The 13,436-nt window shown below is 32.3% G+C and overlaps 1 protein-coding gene across 3 annotated transcripts in view; it reads left to right on the top strand.

Moving 5' to 3' along the window:
• LOC118196964 (OTU domain-containing protein 7B-like) overlaps positions 1–13,436 on the top strand; it is a 90,388-nt gene that overhangs the window by 64,435 nt on the left and 12,517 nt on the right. For all 3 annotated transcript variants that reach the window (XM_085810480.1, XM_085810481.1, XM_035368437.2), the window contains one exon: positions 4,795–4,919. In XM_085810480.1, coding sequence (XP_085666606.1) covers positions 4,795–4,919 — 125 coding nt within the window. The remainder of the gene's footprint in view (positions 1–4,794; positions 4,920–13,436) is intronic.

Below are 13,436 nucleotides of genomic sequence, written 5' to 3'. Positions count from 1 at the left end.
TCTTATTTTTTAAAGAAAGTCTTTTTCTTTTAAATTCTCTCCCTGAAGGATTCGAAGATTCAAATGTATGAATTCTTAATCTTTCTGTACCAATAGTTGGTAAACTTTTCTGGAAATAGACTGACAAACATAAGATCTTTCGGAAGCAGAATCGCATAACAACCTAACGTTAAATGTGAAATTATTTCCTACCAGTTGACCTCTCAGTGTTTGATAATAAATCACGTCATTAGGAATTTGCTTGCTCAGTGTTTCGAGGAATAGTGAACTAACGTTTGTCTCTTTTGCTGCGCTCGCAGTATTTTTAATGGATTTATTTTCTTGCCCATCTGCATCACACAGGCTCTTTAAATGCAACAAAGATTTGCAAATATTACATTTAACCCATTTTGCCTTACAAAATGGTTTTTTGTGACACTTTTTTAAACAGCGCTTTCACTTAAATTGATCATATAATGCTTTGTGTTTCTCTGAAATACTTAAGTCGCAGTCTTTTGAGAGGTGAGATTTAAGACAAAAGTCGCACATATAATTTTCGACTGATGTATTAAGCATCACCGCTCATACCATTTTCTTTTTAATTGGAGCAACACTGTTACGATAGTTGTCGGTATTTCTTTCACTGGTTATCAAAAGTGTTTGTTGTTTAAGACCCAGAGTTAATGACTTTTCTCGCGCTTCTACTTCTCTCTTTAGAAACAACAATAAATTTGACACTGTTGACTCTGTGCCGACCTTTTGCTCCCTACTAAACTGTAACACTAAATCTTGTGGTATACACTTATATAAAATAGGAAGTAATAGATTGCCGTAAGAATTAAAATTAATATCTAATGCATCTAAACTTCTTGTTTGAACTGTTATTTCATCATATAGTTTTCTTAAACTGGATACATCACTTGAACGACGTACTGGCTCCAAAGCTAGGAGAACGTTCATATGCACGCTAACTAATATTTCTTTTTTTCCCAAATCTGTCAGTTAAGATTTCGATGGCCTTTTTATAGTTTTCTCCTATTAATGGTGTTGGAAAATATAACTTATTGTAAACCTTTTACTGCATCATCTCTCCTCCTTGAAATGCTTATTTAGTTTAGTTCTTATTTTAATGTGTTATAGTAGTTACTTCTACTTCTTTTTCTTACTGCCACTGTTTACGTTGAGAACAGACTGTTTCAACCTAATTGAGATGCAAAAACGAAACGTGATGTTACGTCATCTGGTTGCCGTGAGATGACGTCATGCCTATTTCTGCTATAAGTATCTCGCGTCGCTCTGGCTCAACCCTTCTAGTTCCTGCTTTCCTGGCACTTGAGTATGCGGTTTCCAGCCCCTTCAGAAGGATGCATGCAGTCCGGTGAATCAAGTTCCTTGGTTCCTGTTCACAAGATAACTGTTCCTGAATAAAGTTCCTTGGTTCATATCCACAAGATGATTGTTCCAAAATAAGTTCCTTGGTTCCAGAGGTTACCATGTGAGTGACTGCCGTGGGCGGCATCCATGTTCTTCAATGAAGGTGGCATTTAAAATACTTGAGCGGCGATTCCTTGTGTTTAACTAATGCAAACGGAGTTAGGCCGGTTTTGAGTGCTTTCAAGAACTTGATTTAAAGTTCCGGTGTTTTCTCGACCATTGATCATGGACTTTTTGAATGTGTAGCCAACTTCATTTTGAGGCTGCATAATTACTGTTTAGGACATTTTGTTTGTATTGAATGCCAGTGTTTTTGGAGACCAGGTAAAAATATTATTTGATGAATGATGGTTATATTATATTTTTCCTAAGACTGTGATATTGTTTAAATTTATTTTCTATGTTTTTATTCTTTATTATATTGTTAATAAATTGGTTAAGTTCGAAACCTTTTATTGTCTTCAATGTCTGCACAACATATTATCTCAGGGAGCTTTTTTTGCTACTATTGCTAAATGTTTAATTTTTTTTTTTTTTTTTTTTTTTTTTTTTTCAAACTATAAACTTTGCTTTAGCATCAAATGGCAATCCGCTTATAGCTTTTGCAGCTGAACCAGTGAGTAAAGATCTTAAATAGTTAAACTTCTCAACATCTTGAAGCGTATTGTTTTCGTGAATGGCAGCTTTATACTGAGCCCAAAATTCAGTAAATTTACATAAATCACCGCTGAAAGTTTCTAAGGTAATGCGAGGCAATTTAGTATTATAATTAGTTTTGATTTCCGAAACTTGAATATATCTATTGACTTTAGATTTACATCTAATGATGGATTCGCTGTATTCTAAACAATGTTCTACTTCTGTCTCTAATTCCTGAACAGTGCTTTGAGCATTAATAACTTCATCATATTTTAACAAGCTAGTTTCTCTCTCGATTAACACTGAAAGTGATTCCAGCAACACTTCTAGGTTCGGATTCTCGCTTTGCAATTCCTCGTCCAATTTCCTTATTAATTTTGTTACTCTGGTACGAACCGAACCTCTAATTTTTCTATTTCTCTTGACGGTTTCTTCAAAACTCATTATCAAAGATAAATTGCATGCAGATAAAATGAAATGACTCACCTTCTGGCCTGATGCTACCAAAAACCTGATGTATGTAATAACTTACTTACATCTTCTTTTATCGGTGGTTCTTGTGTTCTATTGGCCAAACAAAGACACTCTCCTTTAACTAAATCTATTTAATAAAGAGAAGACTATGTACAAATATTAGCACAGATTACAGAGTATCTAGTTTATGCCACTCTCATCAACCTCTCAACCCTCTCTGCTGTAAACTCTTAAGTAGCTAAGCATACAGGCGGCGCAGCACCCTCTATCTCTTTTTCTACACTCCTCAAACCTAAAGATCAATATCAGATTTAAATATAATTCACCTACCCTGTGAAGTATTTCTGAATAATAAAAACAAATCTGGAAATGTTGTTTTGGGTAATATTAACAGTTACCAAACTCAGATTTTTTTAAGATAAAAATCAGACATATTAATCATGTTCCTATAATTGGATGATATTGAAAAACTTTGCATTATATTGGTTTCTTGAAGTCTGAAAGGCTGCAACTTATTAAAAATCTTAAAATATAGTGTTTTATGTAGTATTTATGGAACTTAGTCCTTTTTAGTATTATTTACTAAAATTTTATGTTATATTTTAAATTGACTTTTATCTGATCTCTAAATTATATGTTTTTCTCACCTTTTTTGCTGGAGATATGGAGAACTAGCTCAACCCATAAAATTACATCGTGTAGCAGAATTAAGGCATGGCAAAATTAATACAATTTAGAGAAGTTCTGTGTAGCAGAATAAAGAAGGGACAGAGATCGTATGAAATGGTGAAAACCCTGCAGATAATGTTTTTTAATGTCCACATCAGTATAGTGGATTAAAATTTTATTTTTAAAACTTTTTATGCATAGGCTGATTGAAACGTTTTCTGGATGATTCTTTTATTAAGAATCTGGAGACAGTATGGGCTTTATATTTTTTCTATTTCAAATTTCTTTAAATTAAAGTAGACTTTTCACAGCATTTTATTAAATTCAAAAACATAAAAAATCTGTAAGGTTTCAGATTTTTAAATTACGTCCAAAGGGGTGTTTTTTGAAAGTTTTGTGGGTTACCTTTATTTATTAAATATCATGTTCTTTGCACTTAAACCATAAAATTCAGTTCAAAAGCAATGTTGCAAAATAATTTTAAAATGAGCGTACCTTTAGAATTTCTGACACACAGTTCCGTGCGCTGGAGATAAAAAGGTTTTTTTTTTAACCCTGTAGAGTGTTGCCATTGCTCGCTTTTAAATCGTTGAGTTTGTTACTCAAAAATTCATTTAAAAAACTTTTACAAGTTTTACAAAATCTGAAATCGATAATAAAAACAATTTCAAATTTGGTCTTCCACATGCCCATATTCGTAGGAGAATTACGTCATTCAAAATTCGATGGCTCTATGTACCATTGTTTTATCACAATGCAAGAAATATACACACATTTATGCAGATTTTTCATTATTTAATTTCATCAAATATAATGCAGGACTCTAACATTTCATGGCAACAGTTTGAAAAGTGTAACGGACATTTATAGTGATTCAACGCAAAATCGGAAAAAGAAAACAATAGTCCTTCAGTTGCCCTTTGGACTGAAAATAGGCTTATTTATATAGATCATTTTAACACTGCAAATTAAGCATGTTTTTCTTTTATTTGATGAGGACTTCTTTTTTCATTAACATTATAAATAAAGAGAAACATGCAATTATCCAGAAGATTTTGAAAGATTTGAACTGACTTTATTGTCATAGATTACTATTGCTTGCTTTATTTATGAACAATTAAATATAACTACACTAATAGAATGTTTTTTACATTGTCTCCTTGCAGATACAGAATTTTTGTGGAAATATTTTCTAGCCTTCAAATTTCAGTACATTTTTGGTCTGATATAGAAAATATTTTATTACTGCAGTTTATGTTTATAAAGTGATTCTTAATCATATTGTGTAATATTTGCAGAATTCTTTAAAAAAGTTACGCAAATTGTATTGATATGTTTTTGTCTGTGACATATTGTTTACAAAGTAAATAAGGGAAGTTCACTCATTGTATTTCCTCTTCATTACATAATTTATGAAAATGTATATAATTATAATGATATTTTATTTTTTCATATGAACATGTTTTATAGAATTGTGGATAGTTAAAATCTTAGAAAATGTAAATTTTGTTTTGTTTTTAAAGAACTTCTGCTGCTTTGCATCATCATTTTTGTCTCATAAACAAAAAATAATTTAATTTGGTTAATATTATATCTTAGTCAGGATTAATTCTCTGTGAAGATGAATGGGAAAAGGAATGGCAAAATCTTTTAAAATTATCATCGTCTGAACCAAGGCAGTCTAGTGTTCAAAGGAATTCTAATGAACATCTGAGCAGCTCAAGGTAGTTGAATTTCTGATTATAATAATAAAATTTAAGCTTTTATATGAATCCTTATATAAGTTAGAAATTAAGTACAGTCAAAAGTCTTTAATCCGGACATCCATAATCCGGAATGATCTATAATCCAGACTTCAAAACTACAAACTTTTTGAGTATGAGTACATGCATAATGCGTATACGCATGCACATAATACGTTTACACATGTGCGTTTAATGTATAACGGACTGTATAAGCTAAGCTAAAATTATCTAATTATCTATTTCAGTTAATGTTGCACATTGTGTTGTTCCTTAATCTTCTAATTGGATCCGGCTTATTATTTTTTGCAGACTCTTAGAGCAATTTTATTAAAGTAAGCGTGAAAGAATTTCCGATTCTGGAGCTGCCAAAGGATCTATAAAGCGAAAGCATGTTTCGATGTCCATCAAACAAAAAGTTTAATTGGTGCAAAAACTGGATGAAGGCATATCCTTTGTTTCTCTAACCATTCCAAAATCTGTTTATCAATTTCACGCTGCTCTGCGGGTGATAGGGGGGGGGGACGTCGCGGCACTCAATGAACTGGAAGTTGATCTGTCAGCGCTGTCCTTATCTTCAGGGCAGATGTTTTTATTTTATTCGGCTTATAATTCCTTACTAAATGTAGTATTTCATCTCGATGTACTCCGTCTTTGATATGATTTAAATCAAATTCCTCATCATTATAAGTAGCGTGAATACACATCAAATAGTTTTCTGGTTGCAATTTTCTAATTTCTACTATGTGTAATGTATGCTTTACACTTGTGCACATTGAAAAAAATGTTTAATAAAGTAAACAAATAAATATTAAGTTTTTTTTTTTTTTTTTTTTTTTTTTTTTTTGTAAATTTTGATACCCTTTAGATCAGAATTCCTCTTTATTTCATAAATTACAGTTTCATATTTTTAATTTTATAATTTCTGCATGCCATCTTACCAGATTTAAATTGATGATCTATAATCCGGAAAAACCGATAATCCGGGATCGCGGAAGTCCCGACAAGTACGGATTAAAGGCTTTTGATTGTATAATATAAAGTGTGCATAATTTATTATTTAGTTACAATGCAAAGAAAATTGTATGACACTGATATGTCAAAATTTCTTTTTAAATTCCAGATTATCCATTGTTTATTAAAATAATACATGGCCTTGCATTTTCGACAGATTGTATAAATTTATAATAAATTAATATTGCATTCCATTAAATATTAGAAATGAATCAGTAATCATTAATATATATTTTTTTCGTTAAAGCAGAGGAATCAGAATATTGCTGGAATATGTTATGGATCTTGTTAATTTTCTAAATTATGTTATATGCTGTATATTCTAGTGTATAAAGAGACTTTTAATACAAAAAAATGAGATCGAAATTTATGGGGGGGGGGGTTGAATTATACGCTGAATATGAAAATGATAGATTTAAAAATATGGAAAAGATAAGCATACAAAAATTTGATTTCTATGTGTACCTAAATGATGTTACTGGCAATTCTGGCTATTTTCTAGGACACAGTTCATAGCACTTTCCTCTAGGATAGGCCATTTTGTTACTCCTTTCCAAAAAGCTTATCTGTTCTTTGGCATATTATTTATTGTGATTTCATTTTTCTTCCATTCACATATGCTCTCACCAGTACTACACATCCTTTCTGCAGCACGACTTTTATTTTCTTTCTCAAATTGAACGATTTTGCATTTAAAACCAGCATTATATTTGTTTCGTTTGGCAGAAGCCGTATTTGCTACTGAAGGGTATATAAGATCAACTGTACTTCAGCTAAAGCAAATGTGATTTACTAAACCCTTTGATATTCACTTTAAAATCATGGATTCAAATGACTACAGAAAGAGAAAACATCTGACTCCTAATTCTGTGAATTCTTGCGGGTTGGAAGTGCATTTATATCTCAAAATATTTCCCCCTTTTCTCGAAACCCTGGACTAACATTCTTGTACATATGCATTGAATACGACCCCCCCCTTTTTTTTGCAGAATTATTTACTCTCTCAAGCATTTCACCCACACACATATTCCCCCCCCTTATCAGTTATCAATTCAGTATACCTTAGTTAGAAAGAATGTGAAAAACCTTTGAATTAATGACTTGAGAAGATAACAGCATCACATGTGTATCTTTCACGTTTCTTCCTAACAAAAATGATGCGTGTTACATACCTAAAAATTTTAAATTGTAGTTTGAAATTACAGGTATGCAGTATACGCCAGAATATACGGTATATGTGTACATATATATTTAGTATGTTCGCATAAATACATATATTATATGTGTATATATATACAGGGTGATTAAAAAATATGAAAGCCAATAGTGGGAATCCAAATAAGCAGATTTCATAATAGAATGTGTGTGCATATGTGTGAAAATAGCTCATTGAAGTATTGTAAGGAACTTTTGAGCAGTAGGTAAAAACATTCTGCTGTGTATGCCATCACCTGTGCAAATTTCAAATGTCATGCGTCAGAACTAGATATTTCCATAGATAAACACTGGCATGTATTTTATATATGTGGCTGCTGACAAAAATGGAACAGTGCTCAAAGGAACTACTCAGGAATTGTTATTATTATCTCCTTTGAATATCTGCTCTCTACTGCTGCATGGATAAAATACATGTCGATGAGTTCCATTTTAGTGTAGTATACATACCAAATGACTTATACTCCCAGAATGCTTTTATCTACATTTGTATCTATTGTGTCGAGAAGGTACACTGAACCGATACAGGGTTTGTTGAGCTGTAGGTATAAGCTACCTATTGGCTTATATCTACAGCTCAACAAACCTCGTATCGGTTCAGTGCACCTTCTCCACACATGAATTCCATAGCAAAATTCTACATATTTTAGTCCCTGCTTTACATTTAATCACTATATGTATGTTTATTTATTTTTATGTATGATTATATGCGTGTGATTGCATGGAATTTCTTCGGTGTGTGCTGAGTGGTTCCCTGTAACACCCCCCTCATAAAATTGCATTTTTTTAGATGGTTTTCATCGCTGCAGTTTTTTTTTAATAATCCATAATTCAAAAATAGCTGTTCTCAGTTAATGTCTAGTGTGGTATATCGAGAACTATCGATGGGGTATATCATAATCGGACTTAAAGCTGGCACAGCACCAAGCATTGAAGCACGTGCAGTAGTAAGAAAAGGACTGGAATGCGAGTAGCTGTAGATATAAGTGTGTATGCAAGTGATGATATATATTTTTATATGTAATAAAAGTAGCATGTAGTTTAAAAGAGTGTGTCTTGTGAAACAATTACCCTCTAAAGGATACACGGTAGCTGGCGATGATGGATGTGGGATTTTTAAAAAAATGTGCCTAATGCAATGCAAATAAGGATTAGGGGATTCCCCGAAGACTGCTCAAGGTAAAGCTTTTATAATCATTTTTCTTTTGGAAGATCATGCAGCAGCTTGTAACTGAGTTAATAGTGCAGAATAGAGCTGTAATGGAGAGACTTACTTCAGTTATTACTCCACAAATGGACACTTCTAAACTTTCAGTTGAGTTTGAAAAATATAATGAACACGAAAAGCAGTTTGATTTCTGTTTGGAAAGATTCGAAAGTTATTTAGATATGCAAAATGTTCCACAGGACAAGCATGGGAAAGTATTGATTTCTAGTTTGTGCAGAAAAATGTATAGTAAACGTAAAAAAATTTAAAAAAACTTGCTGGTTCCTGAGATAACCCTTTCAATAAAGATTATGATGTGTTAAAAACAACATTAAAAAATCATTTAAATCCTAAGCCACTTATAATTCCTAGCAGACATATATTTTTAAATCAAAAACAGCACGAGGGGGGAGCAATTAGTATGTATATGGCAGAATTAAGGTCACTTGCCATACCATGTGCTTACTATCAGAACATGTTAAATACGATGTTGCGGGATGTGTTTGTAGGTAGGCTTAAAGATAGAGCTATTCTGGATAGAATTTTTTAGCAGGATAATATCAGTTTAGATGACACTTTAAAAATAGCTTTGGCAATGGAAAAACTGTTAAAAGGTGCAAATGAAATAATTGGGAAAACAATAGAAATTAAGGAATTTAGTGCCAGGAATAAAGGTAAATCTAAGTCAATCACTCCAAGTTTGAAAAACAAAACTTTGCAGCTAAGAGTGCTAAAGGCAAATTGTGTTCACGATGTATGGGGACTGGCCACGATAAAAATTCTTGTAAATTTAAGACAAGTATCTGCAGATTTTGTAATAAAATGAGGCACATTGAAAGGGCATGCTACAACACTAAAAACACTGAATAAATGAAAGTGAAAAAAAAAAAAAAAAAACAGTTAGATGTAGGAAATGAAAATACAGTTCCTATTAACAGCATACATTCCAGTAAGGTGAAAAATAGGAAACCGCCCATAATGATACAAGTGAACATAGAAAGAAAACCGGTAGCTATAGAACTAGATACAGGAGATGCAGTATCAGTAATGAGTTTAAAAAATTTCTGGCAAATTTAGGAAAAGAGAATTAAAAGTACAAGTCTGGTATTTAAAATATACAGTGGAGAAAAACTGATACCTTTAGGATTTAGTACAGTTAAGGTAGAATATAGAGGTCAAAATAAAAACTTAAATCTTTACATTGTTAAAGAAAACCTGGATACAATATTTGGTCAAGAAATGGCTTTCAAAGATAAATTTAGATTGGTCCTCAATAAAGTCAATTTCTGTTTCTCAAAAGAGTAGTTTAAATAAATTATTAGAACAACATAAGGAAATTTTTGACAGAAAATTAAGAGAGGTAAAAAATTATGAGGCTCAACTTGAATTGCAGAAATGAGTTTCGTCGAACAACTCCAATGCACGACCAGTTGCAACTTTTTCGGGGTGATTTTTATCCACAAACTCTACAACTTTCTCCCACATTCCCAAGATCTTCATTATATTATATCTCATGTAGGGATAACCTCCTCCATTTCTGGCTATATCATTATATCTCTTGTAGGGATAACCTCCTCCATTTCTGGCTCCTCTTCAAAACTAATTTTTCGCTGAACCACCGTATGCTGCTGTGAATGTAGATCGTGTAACTCCTCGGTTGTCAGCTCCTGAGACTGTTCCTCGATGAGTTCTTTCACATCTCTCTCATCCACCTCCAGATCCATGGATTTTCCCAGAGAAACAAGTCTAGTCTGAGGTGGGAGTAGCTGTTAGACGCTGCTCATGACACCCAACATGCGTGCACATGTTGTAGTCGTGTGCAAATCTTGCTCTATCTCAAAGCAAATTATCGCTCACTCGGTGGCTTGTATCTCAAAGCACTCGTATATCAAGGTACCACTGTAGAAAATATTTTTTTTATTATTAAAGAAATTGAAAACTGACAATTTAAACGATTCATCTAATATGTCTTAATGCATCATACACAGGGATGGCACTAGACATTTTCCACCTGATGCAATCTCTGTGAATCTCTGCTGCTTGGTGCCTTTCTAAATTCTGCTTTCAATGCCTGTTCTAAATTCTAAAAGTTTTCACATTTCTAGATATTGTCGCTCAATGTGTGACTAAATTAAAAAAATTCTACCACACCAGCTCTGTAACCTTACCATATATATTTCATATTTCTTCTGAATGTTCATATTACTAAAGGAATAAAATTAGCAGCTTTCTCTATACATTCTAAATGCATTTAGTGTTTTTAGAATAACAGAAATCTTTAATTAAATCCAAAAATTCTAAAATGAAAAGAAAACATGGAAGAAAGAAACTGAATTACATTAAATTTTATTTATTTTTTAACAATTATTGTTAAAAAATAAATTAAATTTAATAGTGGCCATTTAAATCCATAATGACTAAGGTTATCTAATACTTAATTTAATTACTTATAACTAACTGGTTACCTTGAAAGATTATCTCTGCATTTTAAAGCGAGTTATTGCCTTTCATTAACCCTTATCGTGGTCACAAGATAAAACACAAAAATGTAAAAATTCATGTAAAACCTATTCTTCGCATCTAGTGAGACTTAAAATAATACAAAACAACTTGTCACCTCTGGTGCTTTAGTGGATTATTAGGACCTTAAACTATATTAACTGAGTTACAGCACCTGGCACTCTACAAGAAGCTACAACAATAACTGCATCAGACAGAGCTCAGCTAATTTTCAAAATTGCGAACCGTGCTTACATCAGGCCTTTCAGGTTTGTTGTGATCATTAGGTCTCTCTTTAGGCAAGCAGGAGCAGCGACAACAGTCAGTCTTTTGTTTTGAATCATGCTGATTGTGATTTTACTTCTCACTTTAACCTGTGCCACTTGACATAAAATCTACTTACTATTTACTAAATTCATAGATTGAGCAAGTATGTGACAAAATGAGACATAAAAAAAAAATAAATAAATAAATAAAAAAAAAAAAAAAAAAAAAAAAAAAAAAAATTCTAACCTAACTGTTAGTAAAACCTAAATAAAAATGTCATTTATCTTCTTTCAAATATGTCCAATTATTATGAGTGTAAAATGTTTAATGCTACTGGATAAATTTCATAAACTTTATTTTATTCTCAAACTTATTGATAATTATGTTTAATAATAATGCATCCTACTTATGGATCTATTTTATTTTTAGGATGGTGTTACAAAAGAGAAGTTCAGCATAGATAATATTTTTAATTGAATTTATTCAATTTCCATTTGCTTATTTCCTTAATTTTTTTCATTAATGGTCCTTAAAAGTACTTAATTTCCATGTACAAAAATGTGTACGAACCCTGTAAACCCAAATATTGTTACGCATCAACACCCTTTGCTGACTGTAGAGGAAATATTTTCATGTTTGAGCGGGGGAAAGCATTTTTCAAAAATTGATTTTAAGCATGCTTATTTACAAATGAAAGTACACCTGGAGACGAGACTCAAAAATTGCTTACTATAAACACACAGAAAGGATTATAAAAGTGTAAGAGATTAATGTTCGGGCTAAATGCAGTGCCAGCAATCTGGCAATGTTACGTAGACGGACTATTCCACGGAATAGAAGAGTGTAAAGTCTTCATGGATGATGTGCAGGTAACAGGGACGGATGATGAGGCACATTTAAATACTTTAAAATTTTTCTTTGAGAAATGTCAAACTCACGGACTGAAATTAAATTTAGAGAAAAGTAAATTTTTTCAAGATGAGATACAATTTTTAGGTCATAAAATTAATGCTAATGGTTTACATAAAACTGGTGAAAAAATATCAGTGACTGGAAAAGCCCCAAGACCCAGAAATGTCTTTGAAATTCAAAGCTTTTTGGGATTGGTTAATTTTTATGGAAAATTTTGCCCTAAATTAGCGACAATCGCAAATCCTTTATATCAGTTAACTAAGAAAAACTCAAAATGGGTTTGGACGAAGGATTGTCAGGAGGCTTTCCTAAACATTAAAAAGAATTGTGTTCACAAAAAGTTTTGATGCATTATGATATAAAATTGCCCTTAACATTGGCAACTGATGCCTCGCCAGTAGGGTTAGGTGCTGTATTTTCTCACAAACTTCCTGATGAAACAGAAAGGCCAATTGCATATGCTTCAAGAACACTGACTGAAACGGAGAAAAAAATATTCTCAAACCGATATAGAAGCTTTGTCAATCATTTGGGGAATAAAAAAAATTTTTTTTTGTACTTAAAAGGCAGGAAATTTACATTAATTACAGATCATAAACCTCTTAAAATAAATGCCTGATGCCTCGCCAGTAGGGTTAGGTGCTGTATTTTCTCACAAACTTCCTGATGAAACAGAAAGGCCAATTGCATATGCTTCAAGAACACTGACTGAAACGGAGAAAAAAATATTCTCAAACCGATATAGAAGCTTTGTCAATCATTTGGGGAATAAAAAAAATTTTTTTTTGTACTTAAAAGGCAGGAAATTTACATTAATTACAGATCATAAACCTCTTAAAATAAATTTTTGGCTCAAAGACAGGCATGCCAGTTTTGGCAGGAACAAGACTTCTACATTACGCTTTGGCTTTACAGTCATTCCAATTCAATATTATTTACCGAAAAACAAACGAGTATGGTAATGCTGACTTTTTCTCAGCATTGCCGACGAACTGAGAGCAACTGTGTGTTCAGTATGATGTAACTATTTTTCAGTTACAGCAAACTCTTCTAATCACGACCAGAGATTTGGCTAAAGAAACTGAAATTGATGCAGAACTCAGTCCTCTGCTACGGTTACTTCAAAGTGCCAGTGAATTGAAAGGAAGGGAGATGGAGTACAGTCTCCAAAATAGCTGTATAATGTATGGTCAACGCATTTGTATTCCAAAACAATACTGTGATAATGTTTTGAAAGAGACACTTAGGGACTGTAAAGAGGAAAGCAATTGCTAGATCTTACGTATTTTGGAATGGTATACATAAAGATATCAAAAATACTTCCAAAAACTGTTCTGAATGTGTAAAACATAAAAGAGATCCTCCTAGGGTAAAAATTCATCACT

This window comes from Stegodyphus dumicola, chromosome 2 (genome assembly GCF_044657685.1).
Source record: "Stegodyphus dumicola isolate Sdum_Otavi_A_Nest chromosome 2, ASM4465768v1".
Lineage (NCBI taxonomy): Eukaryota > Metazoa > Arthropoda > Arachnida > Araneae > Eresidae > Stegodyphus > Stegodyphus dumicola.
The sequence above is the reverse complement of the archived record's forward strand: the minus strand, read 5'-3'. Positions and strand labels throughout refer to the sequence as shown.